Source organism: Geotrypetes seraphini, chromosome 12 (genome assembly GCF_902459505.1).
Source record: "Geotrypetes seraphini chromosome 12, aGeoSer1.1, whole genome shotgun sequence".
Classification (NCBI taxonomy): Eukaryota; Metazoa; Chordata; class Amphibia; order Gymnophiona; family Dermophiidae; genus Geotrypetes; species Geotrypetes seraphini.
The window spans coordinates 60,473,862-60,493,504 of record NC_047095.1 but is presented as its reverse complement, the minus strand read 5'-3'; the positions used below and the strand labels follow the sequence as shown (position 1 = coordinate 60,493,504).

Here is a 19,643-nt window from a genome sequence, read left to right as displayed (position 1 = left end):
GTTTTGGGTAGTTCTGTATTTGTTGGGAATTTTATGAGGTTGGGGTTTCTGACTGTTATTTGCCTCATGTGAGAGTGGTTTGTCAGGTCTCCATAGCGTCCGTGGCCTGTGATGACAGGGATGTGGAGAGCCATTATTGGAAATATAAGTGTAATAGCTGAGATAGGGCTCGGTGTATTTGCCTATCTGGGGGTCTTATGGGGTTCCAGCATGATTTGGGCCTTGTCCTGCTAGGCCCGCACAAAGGGAACGAGCCAAGGGCCCTTGCTCGGCAGCCCTTTAAAGGGCTGAAAAAGATGGCTGGCTCTGGGAGGAAAGGGGCGGGGCTTCACGCCAAAGATAGAAGTTTCCGATTGATCTGCTCGGTGCTGACTCCAGGATATAAGAGGCGGGGCTTCCCAACAAAGAAAAAAAGTTTGGATCCACTCTGCTCTGCTCAGTGCAGTGAGGGGAACGACTGGCCTCCTTTCCCTTCACTCTGAAGACTCAAAGTGAAGACTTGACATGGCTGTGTTTCAACTGGAGTGCCTGCGTCTGAAGTCAAGAAGATTCCTAAAAGTACAGGTAACAAACATTTAAATGAATACCAACTTAAATCAAATTATCATACATAATTTATAAATATGCATATATGGGAGACAAATAATGCAAACCAAACAAGTGAAAACTGAATGACATGATTTATATTTTACGGCAAGTCCTCCAAATTAAAGCAAATAAATATGCACCAATTTATATATGTAGAAGGCCATTTTCAAAAAGGACGTCTAAGTCTGATTTGGATGTTTCTCGCTAAATGTCCAAATTCAGAAACACAGAAATATCCATTTTTGAAAGCCAAACCACTAGACATCCAAAAATATTTTCTTTTCAAAAATCGCCTACTTTGACATCTAAGCAGACAGGATATATAACCTTAGGATCCATTACTTTATACCTCATTTTCGACCAAAGAAACATCCAAGTTGAAAATGTCCAAATCCATACCATTTGGATGTGGGAGTGGCCATCATTGTGATGGACTGGCCACACAGACATGCCAACAGAGCAGAGGGACACCCTAGAGGGTGCTGCTATAAACATCACATAAAGAGTGCCAGAAGTACATCTCACCATACAGTATACTCCTTATAATTTATGGCAAGTCCTCCAAAATTCCCCCAAAACCCACTAGACCTACCTGTCTACCACCCCAATAGCCCTTATGCTGCAGGTGGCACCTACATGGCAGTAGAGTAGGGTTTTAGTGGGCACACACTTTCTACCATAAATGTGGTTAGAGTGGCTTATGAGCCTTGAGTCATCATCTCTGTAGTTCACTAACCCATCCACCAGGTTACTTAAGACACCTATGTGATGCTCTACTAGGCTTTCCCAGACCAAGTGCTGCTGTTCTAGAGACAGGTATGTACTCTTATTTAGAATTTTTGGGGTTAGTAAGCAGTTTGGGGGGATTATGTAGGTGATCATACCTTAATGCATCCAGTGGTCATCTGGTCAGTTTGGGTACCTTTTTGGCACTTAGATGCTTCTAAAATAAGTCTAGCTCTGAACGTCTAAGTTCCATCCAGGACATCTTGGAAAAAGTTTGATTATCGCTGCAAGACATTTAAGTTAAGCACACCCAAATCACACCTCCCAAAATGTCCCCTGGAACTCTGGACACACAGCGAATGAAACATTTCACTAGACATCCAGGAAAACAGTTTCGATTATTGGTACTTGGATGTCCTGATGATTAGGACATTCAAGTTCCAACTTAGATGGTTTTTTGGACATTTTGGGTTTTTTTTTATTTTGAGCCCCATAGAAATTAATAATTTACATATGAATGAAGTCCAAATCAAACAAATAAAGTGATATTTAAGTATATTATTGTTTTTATAAAAACATATGGCATGATTATGAATTGCTGAACTGTTAAAAAAATCTAAGGAAATCATTGTGTCAAATTAAAACCAATCATTTTCCACTCTTATCTAAAATTTGTGCGTAACGTGAATAACAATTTTGGAAAATAGTCAAACAGTAGATATCTTAAATATGTATGTGTTTCTATGATGTAAATCATAGGGAAAATGACACATACCCTTTCATTCAAAAACAATGTATTAAAATATACATCCCCCTGTACCTGCTGTAGCAAGTTAGCTTCCTAAACTCTCACAGCTAAGTTTTACCTATTTTGAGGATCATAGTTTTTACTTAAGTATTGGACACTTCAAATGGACATTTAATAGAAAAAAGAAAAATAGTATAAAAAGACACTCACCAAAATTTAAATACCTTTCTACCGCATGAGGATGGTGCTATGATAGGCTCTTTGAAAGTCCTTACAAGGGTTGGCCCTGCTCTGGTTTGGTCACTTACTTACCATGCAATGGTTCTGAGCACCTTCGTGGTTTAAAGGCATTTTCATTTTGTTTTTTGTTCCCTTTTTTGTTTTTGAGTTCAAAGTCTTTTGGGAACTTTTTCTGTTTGAATTTCACCCAGTTGTTATATTGGGGTTAAAATATACATCTTAATAATAAAATGCTAAGCGCGCATGCGCACTCGCGCTGCGTGTTCCCTGATCCCTTTTCTGTCGGGATGTGGCGGCACAAGTGCGCATGCGTGCCAGACAAGCTTCCCTGCTCTCCACCTCACATTACGGCCATACCGGCCAAAGTTTCTTTAGACGCTGCCGCGGCAAGGCAGTGCAAAGGCAGTGCAGAGCAGCGGCTGCCGGGAGGAGGCCGCGGCGGCTTGAGGCGAAAGGCGGTGCGGAGCGGCGGCTGCTGGCCGCTAGCACCCACTGCCCTCTCCGTTGCGGCCCAGGAGAGACATGGCAGTGCGAGGCCTGGACGTCACCGCCGTGTGATGCGACGCCTGCGCGCTGCACACAGAAGAAAGTTCTGCGGCTCGCCTGGGCGGACATGTTGGTGGTGGCGGCTGTGGAAGAGGGAATGGGAGCAGACACCAGCTCCCCGCGACCCGGCAGAGGCCCCACACCAGAGTAAACTCACGTTGCCACCCAGAACTCCCCCACCTCTGCTGACCCTTGCCCCTGCCTGTCCCACAGGGCACCCCTGGCAATCCTGGCCCACAATAGTCGGCCCAGACCCAAGGCAGAGGAGACATTGGAACACCAACAATGCAACAGGTACTCTAATGATGCTGGATGGGGTGAAAAAGGTGGAAATAGGAAAGATAAAAGGGGAAATGTGAATATTGGTAGGTAAAAAAAAGGGAGAAGGGCTACTGATGGACAGGGGGAGCAGGGAAGGGGTACTGCTGGACAGAGAGAAAAGGGCTACTGCTGGACAGGGGGGAGAGACAGAAAGAAAAGACAGAAAAAAAGGGGGGCAGGGAGAAAGAAAGAAAGAAAGACACACATACAGAAAGAGAGAAAGAAATGCCTAAGTATACACATCTATTCTAGCACCCGTTAATGTAACGGGCTAAAAAACTAGTCTACATATATCCATGAATCCACGATGTCAATTCAACTGGGCAGTAGTCCTCTAAAAAATTTTTAAAATCATACTTTAAGAAGTTCCATGCTCACGTAGGCAGCCAATAAAGATCAATAAGCAAGAGGAACACATGGTCAAATTTAGATTTCCAAAAATTCAATCTACATGAATGATACTGTCCTCTGGATAGTTGAGCATGCAAGTCCACTATTTGGAACCTGAATTTAGTTATGGGGGTGCAGTCCTCCCTTTTTCGCAATTCTCCCAGGGTACCATCTCTTTAGATCTTGGGCAGAGGTTGGTCTCCTTAGATAATTTTAAAGGAAAGGGTCTCTGTGCACAATACTCTCCCCCTTCTGAGAATAGTTCTTCACTTCTAGCAGAATCAGGCTTTCCCTCTTCCAGTGGTAAAGAAGTCAGCTGAAGTAGGTCAGAATAGGAATGGCCATTCTCAAGATATTTGTCAGTCACATTGGTGAAGTTTGGGGGTACCCAGTTATTTCTTAAATTTGGATAGGTCTGTGGTCTACTAATAAGGCTCAGCCAATGGCTGTCAACATCTTTGTTAAATGCTGATCATTGCTGGATAGATTAACCCTTGATATTCAGTGCCGAGCTATGTCTGGTCACCAGCACTGAATATTGTAGGATAAATATGATAGGGATAGCAGATAGAGCCTATGTGGGTCCTGGGCGATATTCAGCCAGGGCTGAATATTGCCTGGACCTGTATAACTATAAATCATCAAAGGTATACGTAGGTCTAGAGGAGCCTACCTAGACTTCGGGAGGGGGATTGGAGTGGGGGACACATTCCAGGTGGGTTAGAGGGCTTTGAGTTTGGTTGGCTAATGGCTTATTTTGGGATATGAACTGTGTTCCTTGTTTTATATTCCATTGCACTACTCACTAGGACAGTCTTTCCCAAGTTGGTCTTGGAGCACCTCCTTGCCAGTCACATTTTCAGGATATCCACAATGACTAAGTATTAGATTGATTTGTATACACTGCCTCCATCGTATGCAAATCTCTTTCATGCATATTCGTTGTGAATATCCTGAAAACCTGACTGGTGACTAGGACCAGCTTGAGAAGGAGAAGTAGTCTAATGGTTAGTGGAGTGGGCTTTGATCCTAGCAAAACTGGATTCCCACTGCAGCTCCTTGTGACCTTGGGCAAGTCACCTAACCCTCCATTGTCCCAGGTACAAAACTTAGATTGTGTGCCTTGTTTTCTCCTGTTTATAACTTAAATGTTTCAGTTTGTAAAATGGCTGTTTAGGATGGGAGTCTCCAGTGTAAGGTTGTCCTTCTATAGTATTTTTGAACAGGACATCTGTCCTGTTTGAAATCTGCTGTAAGATAGACCTTTTTTTGGACATTATGAGTAGGATGTCCCAATTCTGACTTGGATGGTCTTTCGAAAATACCCCTCTATGTGACCTATTCTAGTAAATGGTGAGGTTCAGTAAATCCAAACCATTTTCTACATTGTTTCTATACACTTCTAGTTTAATGTCTGAAAAAATGCAATTTCTTTTTTACAGCTCCCAATTTTCCAACCAAAGAGGTTCCTAATTCCAGACAATTTCAAACACCAGGTGTAACTACAAATGTAAATGATGTGTGCAAGAGTGGCATAGCAGAAAAATTAAGTTCTGTACAAATGAAGATCATTTCTGACAGTTCAGATGAAGATGACATCGGTAATATACATGGAAATGTTCCCTTAGAGATAAAGTCTTCCTTATGTGAATCCATAATGCCAAATAGGGGTAATGCGTTCAACTTTGCTTTCATTCCAAGATTTTCAAGCCCTCTCCCTAATAAAACTCTTATGGAAGTAATGCATGATTATTTGTCAAGTACAGATGATAGCATTAACATAGGAACATTCAAATTTCAGTACAGAGATTCAACAGTGATGACCAACTAATCATAACCTCTTCTAACCTTTAAATGTTGAAAAAATAAAATAAAGTACTTTTGAAATTTATGTTCTCTAAGAAACTTTAAGCAACTTATTCATTAGCTTTTTAACTTTTCAATTTGGATATGCTGAGTTCACTAGACAAAATTCCTTTTTCTACACACTTAGCCTGGCCTATAGTAAATATGTTGGTTTACAAATCACTTATTGTAATTGTCTAAAATGAAGAGTTAGTGTCATGATCAATGATTGGACTTAAACTAATATTCTCTTGTTTGCTACTTTATCATCACATCCTCCATTCAAGGACCCATCTCCCCTTTTTGTTCACTTAGGGGCCCTTTTATTAAGCTGCACAGAAATGGAATTTGTGTTCCCTTTTGCAGATCTTTTCCATAGGCTAAGCCCATTTATTGCATGACTGTAAAAAAGGTGGTCTTTTTTTCTATTTATTATTGAATATATGACCATATACTAATGTTATCATTAGCTCACAGCCATTTAAATAATTAATTGCAAGACTCCAGCATTAACTGTGAGCTAACCAGTTAGCATACTGTAATGTAGATACACTAGCTGGCTAGCACAGGAATATCCATGCTCCACTCATGCCACACCCCTTCAGAAATAAAAATTTAAAAATATAGATGTACTTAATTCACACAAACTGCATGCTAAGTCAATATAAGCCATTTTTGCTGCATTGGACGCATGTTAGCTAATGCAGTTTACTAAAAGGGCCCCTTAGATTGTATTCTCGTGGTTGGAATGAACTCCCTGTTAACTGTATGGATCTGTTTATCTTGTGATGCCTATATTATCAGACCTATATAAAACAAAACAATTTTCACTAAATACAAACCGAATATATACAAAAAAAGTTTAAAATCATACAAATGGAACAATAAATACCACTACTTAATACCATTATGATACCCGAATGATACAACCAATAGATCCAATGTTTTACAGTAACTCTGCATACTGCATCTCAGAAGAGGGTATTTTTCTAAAGGGCTAATGTTATATGGATAAACTTAGGGCTCCTTTTACAAAGCCGCACTAGCGGTTTAATGCGCGTAATAGCGCACACTAAATCGCCGGCTGCGCTAGCCGCTACTGCATTAAACCCCCTAATGCGCCTTTGTAAAAGGAGCCCTTAAATATAGTCATTCTTTAAATAATTGAATTATACCATTTTTAGGTCTATGCACATATTGAATTTTTGAAATATTAAGGCACTTAATTGATCTCGATTTTTTTTTACCACACTGAGAGCCCCAAAAGTTACTTAAATATGTCTGGACAAACCTTTTATCGTAGGACAAGCAGGCTGCATATGCTCACATATTAGTGATGTCATCCACAGAGGCCGATATGGACAGTATGAAAATGAGCTGTCACTAAGTTTTTAGAAAACTTTGCGACTTCCCACCCAGTGTAGGCTCGCAGTAACTCAATTCTTCATTCTCTGCAGAGCGAAGAAGTGCATTTGTTCTGGGCTTCGTCCGAATTAGTGTTGCCTTTGGCCCACTGTGTTTTCTCGATATCGAGATCTCATTGGTCAGCATCCCATACTTCAAGGAGGAAAATATCTCCTCGTCATCATTCTTCCTCTTCTCCTGATCGATATCGAGGTCGTTGAGGTGCATCATCTCACCAGTCCCATCAGTCTCGACACTTCTCCTCCTGTCTCATCTCGCAAGGACTCTTCTGAGGTATTGTCAGTTGATTCTGACCTCTCTTGGTACCATACTGACTCTTGAGTGTGAAGCCACTCTGCCTGTTCCAGAGTCATATGGTATACTCTCAGACCCATTTCCTCCTCCACCATGGAAAAGATCTCCCCTTGAAAGGCTGTCATTCACAAAGTATATTTGACATTTGGGGAAGGACCTTCCAGTCAAGTTTGAAGCATATTCTGAACCTAGAATAGAGCTTCTGGAAGCCTTGGATTATGATGAACCACCCAAGGAGCTTCTTAAACTTCTCTTGCATCATTTGCTCAAGGATGCTCTTTTTTGCAATTGGGAGAATCCATTTACAGTTGTTGCAGCCCTGAGAAAAATTGACTCTCTGTATAGAATAATTTCCTCTCTGACAAGCTGCAGCTTCAACACCAATCACGGTTCATTGAGTCAACCCTAAAGAAGTCATCTAGTACCAGGGTGTATGCTTCTGCTCCACCAGGAAGGGAGACTCGTACGATGGACAAATTTGGATGTCGCCTCTACCAGAATTCCATGTTGGCCAGTAGAGTGCTGAATTACAACTTCTACATGTCCTTAGTATTGCTTGAACTTCCTGCCTCTGCCGGGCCTTGAGAATCTCGGTGAGAGGGAGAATTAGAAGGTCTTGAGCATGCGCACATGCATGCTCAAGGCCCAGCAGAGGCAGGAAGTTCTTCAAGCGGCACCAGCATGTCCTGTAAGTTTCAAGTTGTTCAGGGGGGTGCTGGTTCGAGCGGGGGGGGCAATGCCAGTTCTCAGGGGGGTGCTCGCAAATCAGGTCAACACTCGGTTTGCGAGACAAGTTTTGCGAGAATGTTTTGCTCATCTTGCAAAACACTCGTAAACCGGGTTTCGCAAACCGAGGTTTGACTTTATTTTCACATGACTGGCAGCTTGTATTTCCTTCTGCTATGCTAGGACTGGGCTGCGGCTCAAGGGACGTGTTACAGCACACAAAGTCCGAGCTGTGGCAGCTTCAGTAGCTTTCTTATGTTCCACTCCCATTGACGAAATCTGCAAAGCAGCTACTTGGTCCTCAATTCACACATTCACATTTCACTACTGTCTGGAATCCTATTCCAAGTGAAATGGTCATTTCGGCCAAGCAGTATTACAGAATTAATTTTCTTCCTAATGGCCAACTGTCCCTCAATTCCATTATATTCAGCTAGGGAGTTCCATATGTGAGAATATGTTGCCTGCTTGTCCTAAGATAAAGCACAGTTACTTACCATGACAGGTGTTGTCCGGGGACAGCAGGCAGATATTCTCACATCCCTCCCACCTCCCCAGGTTGGTTTCTTAGCTTGCTTACCAAACTGAGGTACTGCGAGCTTACATTGGGTGGGAAGGCACTCGTGCATGCGCGGTGTAGGCAGTCACAAAGTTTTCTTAAAAACTTAAAGTGACAGTTCACTTTCATGCTGTCTGTACCAGGCTCCATGGATGACATCACCCATAAGTGAGAATATCTGCCTGTTGTTTCCGGATAACACCTGTTACGGAAAGTAACTGTGCTTTATGTACCGTGATATGCCTCCAGCCATCAGCGAGTTCATTTGTTCTAGCACATCCTCCTGTAGTAGCCCCTCCTGTTTTAGGGGGGTCCTCCTCCTCTATCACAGGTCATCCAAGCAGTCCAAGTCCTTAATGCATCTACTCATTAAGGTTAAAGTGACAAACTGGAGCAAAATATTAGTTCTTAAATGTTAATTCCTATCATTGTGTCTTAAAATCTTTTAACAAAGTTCGTGCATCTTTTTGAATCCCCCAGAAGCTTCTTTCTGATATGTGGTTGTGTCTTTTACAATATGCAAATTATCATTCATAATTTAAGTCACAAGAGCTTTAATGCAGTGGTTCCCAACCCTGTCCTGGAGGAACACCAGGCCAATTGGGTTTTCAGGCTAGCCCTAATGAATATGCATGAAGCAAATTTGCATGCCTATCACTTCCATCATATGCAAATCTCTCTCATGCATATTCATTAGGGCTAGCCTGAAAACCCGATTGGCCTGGTGTTCCTCCAGGACAGGGTTGGGAATCACTGCTTTAATGGATTTATTTTCTGTATAAACTAGTCTGCCAGTCCTCTAACACCTTCATTTCCTCTTTATCACTTTTTACCTCCATAGATTCAGATTCCCCTTTGTCCTCAGCACTCACCATTAGCTTAGAGTGAATAGGTATCTTTTTGTTAGAGAAGGTAACCTGGTGTAGGCCTAAGGAAATTGGTCACGCTCTTCCCTACCTGTAGTCGAGTAGATGGTCTTCCAACCCTAGAGACTATGGTAGTTTTTCTCATCCCTACATGTGATTCCTCATCACAATACTTATCATCTGTCCCAAAATATAACAGTTCCATAATGTAAAATGTCTATTAATGATGAATCCCTTTAAATCTGTGTGTTCTTTATCAATTCAAAATCCCAATGATCTTTTCAATAAACAGTCTTATGTGGTTTTAAACCATATTCTGTAAATCATGAATTAATTAAGTTGTTATTATGACAATTCACTGATCAAGTTCAGCAACCTGACACCATTATGAATGCCTGTATTAGATGTCAAAATTTATAAATACAGAATATTTATAAATTTTGGCCCTTACCTGTAGTATTGATATAGAAAAATATCAACAGGCTGGTGCTGTTGTGTGCAAGAATTCCATGCTAAAATGTTATTGGTCTGCAGATAAATCACTGTGAAATGAGATTTAAGGATCTAAATATGCATCACAGAGAAGTGGGAGGTATGATAGAAAAATGTTCAGATACTTGAAAGTTATTAGTAATGTATTGAGAAGCATAGCACTGCCTCTACATTATATGCAACATTTACGGCCTCTTTAACAAAGCCACACTAGCGGCTGCGCTGCGTTAAAGGCCCCGAAGCCCATAGAGATTTAAAGAGCTTCGGGGCTATTGCTGCGCGGCTTTGTAAAAGAGGCCGTTAGTATGAACATCTATCATCAGCCATTTTTGATAAACTGAGATAAACTTTAAAATCTAAGAGGCACATTTTTTTTCATCTTGAAGAATTTTTTGTATTTTTTTTTAGCATCATTCATAGTGCTATTGAAGCCATTTAATGACATTGATTATATTACTGGTCGCAGTTTTGTGACGTCTGTCACAGGGGTGTCAAACTCAATCACATAAGGGGCAGAAATCTGAAAAAAAAGGCTAAGTCGCGGGCCAAATTTTTAATTAAGATACTTAGGGGTCCTTTTATTAAGGTACGCTAACTGATTTAGCACACGCTAAATGCGCACCTTAATAAAAGGACCCCTAAGTGACTAAGGCTTAGTCTTAGTAGAAGTATAGGGTTACAATATCTCCAACCCCATGCCTGCTCTGTGATGTAAGCACAATAAATAAAAAAGACTTTTCCTCTCTCTGTTAGGTTCTAGTTCACGCTTGCTGTCTAACACCAGCTCTGGTAGGATACACATTTCAAATCTGACATATTGTAATCACAAAACAGAAAATAAAATTATTTTTTTCTACCTTTTGTTGGTCCCAGGCTCTGGTTGTCTTCTGATAACTTACTTGACAGGGTCTCCTGCCCATTTGTCATTTCCTTCTTTCTCTATGCTAACCATCCATCTTCCATCTCTGTCCTCTCCTTCCGTTTCCCTCCCCTCCCACAGAGGTCTGGCATCTTTCCTTTTTTTTGTCTCCATGATGCTTTATGGGGTAAAGGGGGTACAACACACTTAGCAGGCTTTTATTTCTGGTCTGCTGTTTGCTGCTTACACAATCTGGGAAGGCACACAGTATTGGGATTTCTGTAGCTATGTCTCCTGGAGCAGGCTGACTTTCCCAAGTAGGCTGTCCTCTCTGAGCCACTGTCCTGCTGATCATTGAAGCTGCAATCTTTGGGGGGCTGGGGAAGGGAGAGAGAGGAGGGGGGGAATAGGATGCTGCTGCACCATAGGGGTGGACGGAAACATAAAGGTGACAAGGAATTACTGGACCATAATGGGGAAGGTTGGGAGAGAGAAGACTGGGAGCACGAGCATCTTACTACTACTACTACTACTATTATTATTATTTCTATTGCGCTACCAGACTCCCCTCCTTCCCTTCTTTTCCCTGGTCTGGTATCTCTCCCTTCCTTTAGTCATCTCTTGTCCCGTCCCCTCCCCCCCCCCCCCCCGTGTAACATTTTTCTTCCTCCTTTCTGGCCCCACTCCCAGTCCAACATTTCTTTCTTTCTCCAGCAAGCTTCTCTGGTCCTCCTTCCCTCCCCTAACCAACATCTCTCCCTCCATAAGTCCAACTTTTCACTCTCTGCCCTCTCCTCCTTCCCCCAAGTGTGACATTTCTCCTTCCCTCCTTTCTGTCCTCCCCATCCATCTCACTCTCTCCATGAGTCCAACCCTTTCTGCCTCCTGCACACTTTTTTCTCTCTCCTTGCCTCTTCCCTCGAGTGACATCCTTCCATCCCATTCCCCATCCCATGTTCTTTCCCCATGTCCATTTCTCCCTCTCTCATCACCCTCACTCCTCTGGTAACAATTTTCCTTCCTTCCCTCCCCCCAACCCCACTCGCAGCTAATATGATCTCTACCTCCCCTCCAGTGTGTAGCATCTTTCCCTGCCCTTCTATTAGGTCCAACAGCACCTCTTCTCCCTTCCCTGCCCCTTGTCCAGCAACACCTCTTCTTCTCCCCATGTCCAGCAGTACCCCTTCTCTCTTCTATCCTCCCTCTTCCACCTGTCCAGCAGTACCTCTTCTCCCTTCCATCCTCCCCTTTCCCTCCTTCCTTTTCCAGCAGTCTTTCTTCCATTTCTAGCAGCAGTTCACTGTGCTTTTTAACTTGGTCACTCAGCTGCCACTAGGATTAATTTAGACACAGTTTCGTCCAGGAGCCTTGGGACCTTTGCTAGGCCGGCCAGTTTTGATGATGCCAGCCTACCAAAGGCCCCCAGATGAAACCGATTAAATTAATTCTAGCGGGAGCTATGTGACCAAGTTCAAAAGCACACGGAGTTGCAGCTGCTGGTCAGGGGGGGGGGTGCAGAGAGAAACGCAATGGCAGCAGGAAGATGCTGCCGGGGAGGGGGGTTCGCGCGCAGAGAAATGGTGGTAGGAAGATGCAGCACCGGCACTATAGGAGGTTTCTCACAGCGAGAGGCAAATCACCTGGTCAACGCTGCTCTTCCTCCTCTGTGAGCCGCGGCACACTTGGAATCTCAGGAGGCACACTAATATGCCGCAGCACAATGTTTGCGATACACTGCTTTAGGCTGTTTCTAAGGTGAGAAGGCTGGAATCTAGAAAGATTAAAGATACACTGGGTGTGAGAGAGGGTGGAGGCAGAAAGAGAAATAAAAGCTATTAAGCAAAAACATAGTTTCAGAAGTATCCCTGAAGAAAGAATTTCAACACTGCCAGGGATGGAACATGGACCTGATACAGCATGGAGTGGTGAGTTTGGTATGACATTTCGGTAACTAATAGAGCTTGACAGCATGAAGCGTGGTAAGGCAGTACATAACTGAGCATGGCAGTGCATGGTATGGTGTTTTTCTTCCTCTTGAGAAAGAGTTCTTTGAAACGATCTGGGTCGAGGAAGCTGCGTTAAGTTTGAATAGATTGCACACATTTGGACTTTGTGAATTTTTTATTATGGATTGCATATTTTGAGTTTCACTGGATTTTGTGGGACTCAGGAGCACACAAAGCTTTTTGCCAGCTGGTTAAGGACATCATAGCACATTTATCTTTTAGTGCCCATTGTTTGGAACAAAGCAAAATTACAAGAGCCTTTAAAGATCTAACTGAGATAGGTAACGTGATTTAACATTTTCATGAGATTATCTGTTATGAGTATATAAATAATGGAGGCAGGGATGGCTTGTGCTATGATGTAAAGAGTTGAACATCTCTTGCCTTCCAATGGAATGTTCATGTCACCGAGCACAATTAAATTTATTCATTTATTTTGTTTATTTAAATTCTCTTGTGTTAGAAATATATTTTTTTATTTGAGAATTTCGTTATTTAATTTTCATCTCATTTGTATTTACTTTATGGCAGACAATACTTACAGGAGCATGGTAGGAATATGACAGTGCATAGCATGGCGTGCAAAACAGCTGTGAATGAAAATATACAATATGCTTGATCTGGTGTAGAAGTATCAGCAATGACATGGCAAGATAGTACACAACAGGTATGACATGGTATGGAATGTATGGCAAGAAATTATTAGTCATTTCCATGCATTCCATAGTGTTTACCAACATACCAAATACTTGACAGCTCTCACCGTGGGCACTACAAATTGTAGGTTATGGGGACAGGTACAATAATCTTTGCTTGCATTATTAAAAAAAATAATAGCCATGATGCAGCACTGACTCAGCTATTGCTCTAATCCTTCTTCCCATCCTCCACAGTCTGACTCTAAAACAAAGAAAGTTTTCAGCTCTGCGCAGGTACTGGAACTGCAGAACCCGGAAGGCTGGCGCTCCCCGCCCAGCTCGGGGGAGGGTGACGTCAGCTGCCGGGCGCAGAAGCCGCCGAATGACGCGCAGCTGGCAGCCCCGGCGTGTACATTGGCGCGTGGACTGTGCGGAGAACGTTACCTGCGAGCCCTGTGCACGAGGCCCCCGCAGGCTCCGCTTGTTTCGCTTTCAGTCTCTCTTTTGGGGAGGCCGAGGGATGCCTGGCGTTTGCTGTGCGGCGATGAGACGCTGAGAGCAGGAAACGCTCGGATTTCCGCCGCAGAGGATTAGCCAGCTACCTGCAGAGAAGAGCTGACGATGGGGAACTGCTTGAAATCGCCCACCTCCGATGACATCTCTTTGTTGCACGAGTCGCAGTCGGACCGGGCGAGTTACGGGGACGGAAATGAAGCCGACCTAGAGCCTCCGCCGCCATATCAGGTATTGGAAACGAAATAAGACTGCACACTTTTGGTTCCGCCCCCCCCCCCCCCCTTAGAAACCAGGGATTTGCTCTGGGGAATTTTTGTTTTGGAAGGTCTAAACTTGACCTGTCCGGCGCATTTGAAATGGAAAAGGACCCCCAACTTTTCTTGCAAGAGTGGCGAGATTTGAACGCTGCATATCCGGTGAAATTGGCCTGGGCACTTGGACGTGAGGGAGCAGTTTCCTGAGGATTTGGGGGGGGGGGGCAGAGACGCTCCCGAGTTCCACGGTGGGCTTTTGGGTGCTAAATCCCCCTCCCCCCCCTGAGGCGAGAGGGCTGGCCGAAGCTCCCGTGGGCTGCTTTCTTTGTTGTCTTTCGGGGCTGGTGACATCACTGTCTGGGGCTGCTCACTTCTGGCTGTGCTCGGCTTTGAAAAGGAAACATTGATCCCCCCCCCCCCCCAAAGGGAAACTTGGCTACCAGTTTAACACCCTTTTCCGCTTTCCACTTCTTTTTGGGTGGCCACGGCATGTTTCTGATCGTGTTGGGGGAAGGGGAGAGGAAGCCTAAAGCTCCTTGTGTTGCTCGGGGGGTTTCTAGATTTCATAGGCTTGTGCAGATTCTCGGTAGGGCTGTATTGATGTTTGGTTTTCATCAGGAAATGGGTTTTCTTGCCGATTGCAATTGTATCCAGGCCAAGGATCCAGTTCTTGAACTTGACCCCAGACAGTGTGAGTGGGAACCTGCTCTTTACTAGCATTGTCTGGATGATTAAGTAATAGTTCCTGCTCCCAGTACATTTCCATCCACAAAACTTGAAAGAAAGGGGATCTTCTTGTAATTTAGCTGCCTCAGGTCACAGATGGCAACATGTCTGTGTACATGGTTTTGTCCATGTGATTCTCCACTAATAACTTTTTTGTTTTATTTGATGTCCAACGGACTCAAAATTTGGAGGATATTAGGGGTAACATGAGAATTTTGTGGAATGAGGTTTTGTGCATCCCATCTTCTGCTGGGTTCATTTTGGGAGGAATTTCTTGTACCTGGAACACAAAATGGTTGTGGTAGTGTACATTATGAATTTGTTACACTTTAAATACCAGTAATATACAAAAGCAATCAAATTTGTGTTGAAGGCTAGTTTGTGGTGTATGTCTGGCAGTGACTGCTTTCTTAAAAGTATTTTCCTAACATCTGTTTATAATATTATGGTATTAATTAGATGATTCAACAAATATCACTTGCAGAGTGGAAAAAAAATTTTCCTCTCCAATTTAAAAATTTTATTTAACTTGCATTTATATTGCACTATTTGGGTTTCTGCCAGGTGCTTGTGACCTGAATTGGCCACTGTTGGAAACAGGGTAGTGGGCTAGATGGGTATTGTTATTCATTCTTATCTTCTTATTCTGCTTTTCCCCAAAAATAATTTAAAAAAAAGTTTTAGCTGGTCACATTACATGAAGTCTTATGCATTGTAACTCTGAGTCTACTACTGAAAATCAGTGCTAAGTCCTTAATATTTTTTTTCCTTTCTCATATCTGCTCCTGTTGCAACTCACTTTTTATGCTCCTAAATTTGGGGATTCATGTGAATTCTGAGTGTGCGTTTAGGTATTCAACCCTAGCAAACTTTCAGACAAACCAGTGTAGGAACATAAAGCTCAGAATTTGAAGTAATTATCCTTTGAATATAGGGCATATTTAAGCAAAATGATCAACTAGCTTTTGGAAACTGGCCAGTAAAACACCTAACTAAGACCAAATGTAAAAAGAAGTTTAGGCCAAGAGCAGGCCAATAGTTGCTCTGCTTCTCCCTTTACTACTACGGTACTTATCATTTGTATAGCATGTAAGAGACAATACCGGCTCAATAGAGCTTACAATCGAATTAAAACAGGACAAAAGGGGTTAGGGAATTTCTCATAGAGGGATTGATAAAACGGACATGGATACTGTACAAGTGAGTGGGAGTTAAAACCAGCCTAAAAAAAGTGGGTTTTTAGTCTGTATGTGTGAAAGTGAACTTTACCCTCTTGGAAGAGCCGTCTCCTTTGTTGCCTGAAAGTGGTTCTTATTTTCATATAAAATACTCCCCCCGATATTTGCGGGGGTTCCGTCCTAGAACCCCCGCGAATCTTGAAAAAAACGTGAATATGGTTTTTCGTGGGGGAGACTGGCGAGGGCAAAGGCAGGAGAGAGCAGCTGAAGCGCCGGCGAGTGAAGGAAATCACTCGCTGTATGCTCCGACCGCCTCTTCTTGTACTAAAGTCGGGCCTTACCAATCGGGAGCTGCGTGTCAAAGCAACTCCTGATTGGTGAGGCCCAACTTTAGTACAGGAAGAGCCGGTCGGTGCATACATCGACTGATTTCCTTCACTCACCGGCGCTCTGGCTGCCCTCTCCAGCTGTCCTCTCCTGGTTGGCAGTTCACGGTCGGAAAATACCACGAATGACCGACCGCAAATTTACGAGGGAGCACTGTACAATCAAACCTTGGTTTGAAAGCATAATTCATTCCAGAAGCATGCTTGTAATTCAAAGCAATTGTATATCAAAGCAAATTTCCCCATAAGAAATAATGGAAACTCAGACAATTCATTCCACAACCCCAAAACTTTAATGCAAAATACTATACATACTTGCATTGCAAGATCTCGCTCGTTTAGAACAGTCACTACACTCCTGCAGCATCAGAGAGAGAAGAACCATCGGCTCAGTTGTGATGACGTGACACGTGTATACTGTATGTACTCGTATTGCAAGACCTCGCTCGTTTAGAACAGTTGCTACACTCCCGCAGCGTCAGAGAGAAGAACCATCGGCTCAGTTGTGATGATGTGACGTGTATATACTGTATGTACTCGTATTGCAAGACTTTGTTCGTTTAGAACAGTTACTGCACTCCCGCAGCGTCAGAGAGAGAACTATCGGCTCACTTGTGATGATGTGACGCGTGTATACTGTATGTACTCGTATTGCAAGACCTCGCTCGTTTAGAACAGTTGCTACACTCCCGCAGCGTCAGAGAGAAGAACCATCGGCTCAGTTGTGATGATGTGACGTGTGTATACTGTATGTACTCGTATTGCAAGACCTCGCTCATTTAGAACAGTCGCTACACTCCTGCAGCGTCAGAGAGAGAAGAACCATCGGCTCAGTTATGATGATGGGACGCGTGTATACTGTATGTACTCGTATTGCAAGACTTTGCTCGTTTCGAACAGTCACTACACTCCTGCAGCGTCAGAGAGAGAAGAACCATTGGCTGAGCTGTGATGATAACCTTCCTCCCCCCCCCCCCCAGGTACTCTCCACCCAGTCAACTGCGAAGAGCCCATATTAGGACAGCCACAGAAGAAGTGCACTACGGCCCCTGGGATGCAAGGACTGCAAATAGGGTTCCCAGATGCTCATGAACAAAAGCTTCCGCGGTGACCCCTTAGCATCCATTGCCTCCCAGGTAGTCAACGGATGCAACTGGTTCCGCCAATGCCAGAATGCTGGGGGGTCCTGGACCGTCCAGTATTGTAGGATACATTGATGGGCTAATAGGCTCATTTTCCTACAGAGAGTCAGGTTTTCACTTACTATCTTAAAAAGAAATGCCACCCTCTAAACTTCTACAATCTTTAAAATCAAAATTGCATGTTACATGTTTAAAAAGTCTCTGAAAAAAGAAATTGTACTTTTTTTTTTTTTTTTTTTTTGCATGGTGAGCTCTGGTGGTATTGAGAAAATGTAAGGAAGTTCTGGCACATTCAGTGCCTGACTTTTTAAATGCTGCTCAAGAGCTGGGAGTGGTTCCAGAGGACTGAAGATGTTTTATAGTTTATTCATTTATAGCCTACCTTTAACAAAGTGGATCAGAAAGTTACACACACAATATAAATAACAAACATCCATATAAGTACAAGCAGTTAAAGAACCCTCCCCTTAGTCACAAAGTCCAGTGTCTATCCATAAAATGAACGCGCTCAGTACCCATATTGATTAAAAGTGCAAGAAAGGAGGAGGCTGGTTAATCTGACATCGATGAGGAATATTTTATGTATGTATTTTTAAAAAATTGTATACCGCCTAAGTTCTGGAGTACTGCGTCCAATATTGGTCGCCGTACCTTAAGAAGGATATGGTGTTACTCGAGAGGGTTCAGAGGAGAGCGACACGTCTGATAAAAGAGATGGAAAACCTTTCATACGCTGAGAGATTGGAGAAACTGGGTCTCTCTTCCCTGGAGAAGAGGAGACTTAGAGGGGATATGATAGAGACATACAAGATCATGAAGAGCATAGAGAAAGTGGAGAGGGACAGAAAGAGAGAGAGAAAGGGAGACAGAGAGAAATAGAGAGAGAGATAGAAAGAAAGAGAGAGAAAGGGAGAGAGACAGACAGAAAGAGAGAGAGAGAGAGAGAAAGGGAGAGAGATAGATAGATAGAGAAAGATTGGAGAAACTGGGACTCTTTTTCCCTGGAGAAGAGGAGACTTAGAGGGGATATGATAGAGACTTACAAGATCATGAAGAACACAGAGAGAGTAGAGAGGGACAGATTCTTCAAACTTTCAGAAAATAAAAGAACAAGAGGGCATTCGGAAAAGTTGAAAGGGGACAGATTCAAAACGAATACTAGGAAGTTTTTCTTCACTCAACGTGTGGTGGACACCTGGAATGCGCTTCCAGAGGGCGTAATAGGGCAGAAGTACGGTACTGGGGTTCAAGAAAGGATTGGACAATTTCCTGCTGGAAACGGGTATAGATAGAGGGGTATAGATAGAGGATTACTGTACAGGTCCTGGACCTGTTGGGCCGCCGTGTGAGCGGACTGCTGGGCACGATGGACCTCAGGTCTGACCCAGCGGAGGCATTGCTTATGTTCTTATGTTCTAAGCGGTTTCCAAGCGGTAAACATTCATAAAATTAAATGACTTTCAACCATCTTGTCTACATACAACAATATACAGTATTTTCTGCAACCTACATACAAGCAATAACAAACAGATTGAATAATAAAGTTTCCAAGAATTGAAACATATGCAACCTCTGTATATAAGTGTCAACAAACAACTGAGTTTTTTGTAGTTTCTTGAACTTAGGGCAGTCTGTACATAGCCTTAATTGTCCAACTAGAGCATGCCATAAATTCACTCCGGCTACCAAAAACATTTTAGATTTCGTGGAATCACTGATAAAAGGTATTGCAGTTTCTGTAATCCAGTGGATTACAGAATCCGATGCATCTGTAGGAGAAATGATTTCAGCAGAATGGAAACCCCTAACGGAGTCTCAAAAGTAGGAAAAACTATGACACATTTTTTTGTTCTGTCTTCTCTGTGGAGTAGGTGCAAAGCTCCTGAAACTGTCCAAGGTGTATGCTCCTGTTCTTGTAGAAAGCGGCATAATCAAATCCTGATCAAATCAGTCCTTCTATACTGTAGTCTCTCTCTCTGTACTGGTTATGTGGCTGCTGCATACGTAAAATACAGTGATTTCTGGAGAATTCCCTTATAGGTGAGTTGAATATTGACCTTTATTTAAAATCAGGACCTGCCTTTTTGGAAGATTTTCTTTCTAGTTTGTTCTAGGTCTTTGCCAAAGGTGTGACCATAGTGATTGCAGCCAGGCATATTTTGTGATTCATTC

At 42.9% G+C, this 19,643-nt stretch overlaps 2 protein-coding genes across 7 annotated transcripts in view; both read left to right on the top strand.

Annotated features, from left to right (window-relative positions):
- Positions 1-13,209, top strand: part of LOC117346033 — a 113,089-nt gene extending 99,880 nt beyond the window's left edge. For 3 of the 6 annotated variants that reach the window (XM_033915256.1, XM_033915257.1, XM_033915258.1), the window contains one exon: positions 5,002-6,822. In XM_033915256.1, the coding sequence (XP_033771147.1) occupies positions 5,002-5,390 (389 nt within the window). In that variant the 3' untranslated portion in view covers positions 5,391-6,822. Of the gene's footprint in view, positions 1-5,001; positions 6,823-6,861; positions 7,806-13,162 lie in introns of those variants that run through there. The other 3 variants (XM_033915255.1, XM_033915254.1, XM_033915253.1) reach the window with 3 other exon arrangements.
- Positions 13,210-13,564: 355 nt separating this feature from the next.
- RNF11 (ring finger protein 11) overlaps positions 13,565-19,643 on the top strand; it is a 53,209-nt gene continuing 47,130 nt past the window's right edge. Inside the window, exon 1 of the mRNA XM_033915261.1 lies at positions 13,565-14,013. Within this exon, the coding sequence (XP_033771152.1) occupies positions 13,891-14,013 (123 nt within the window). The 5' untranslated portion in view covers positions 13,565-13,890. The remainder of the gene's footprint in view (positions 14,014-19,643) is intronic.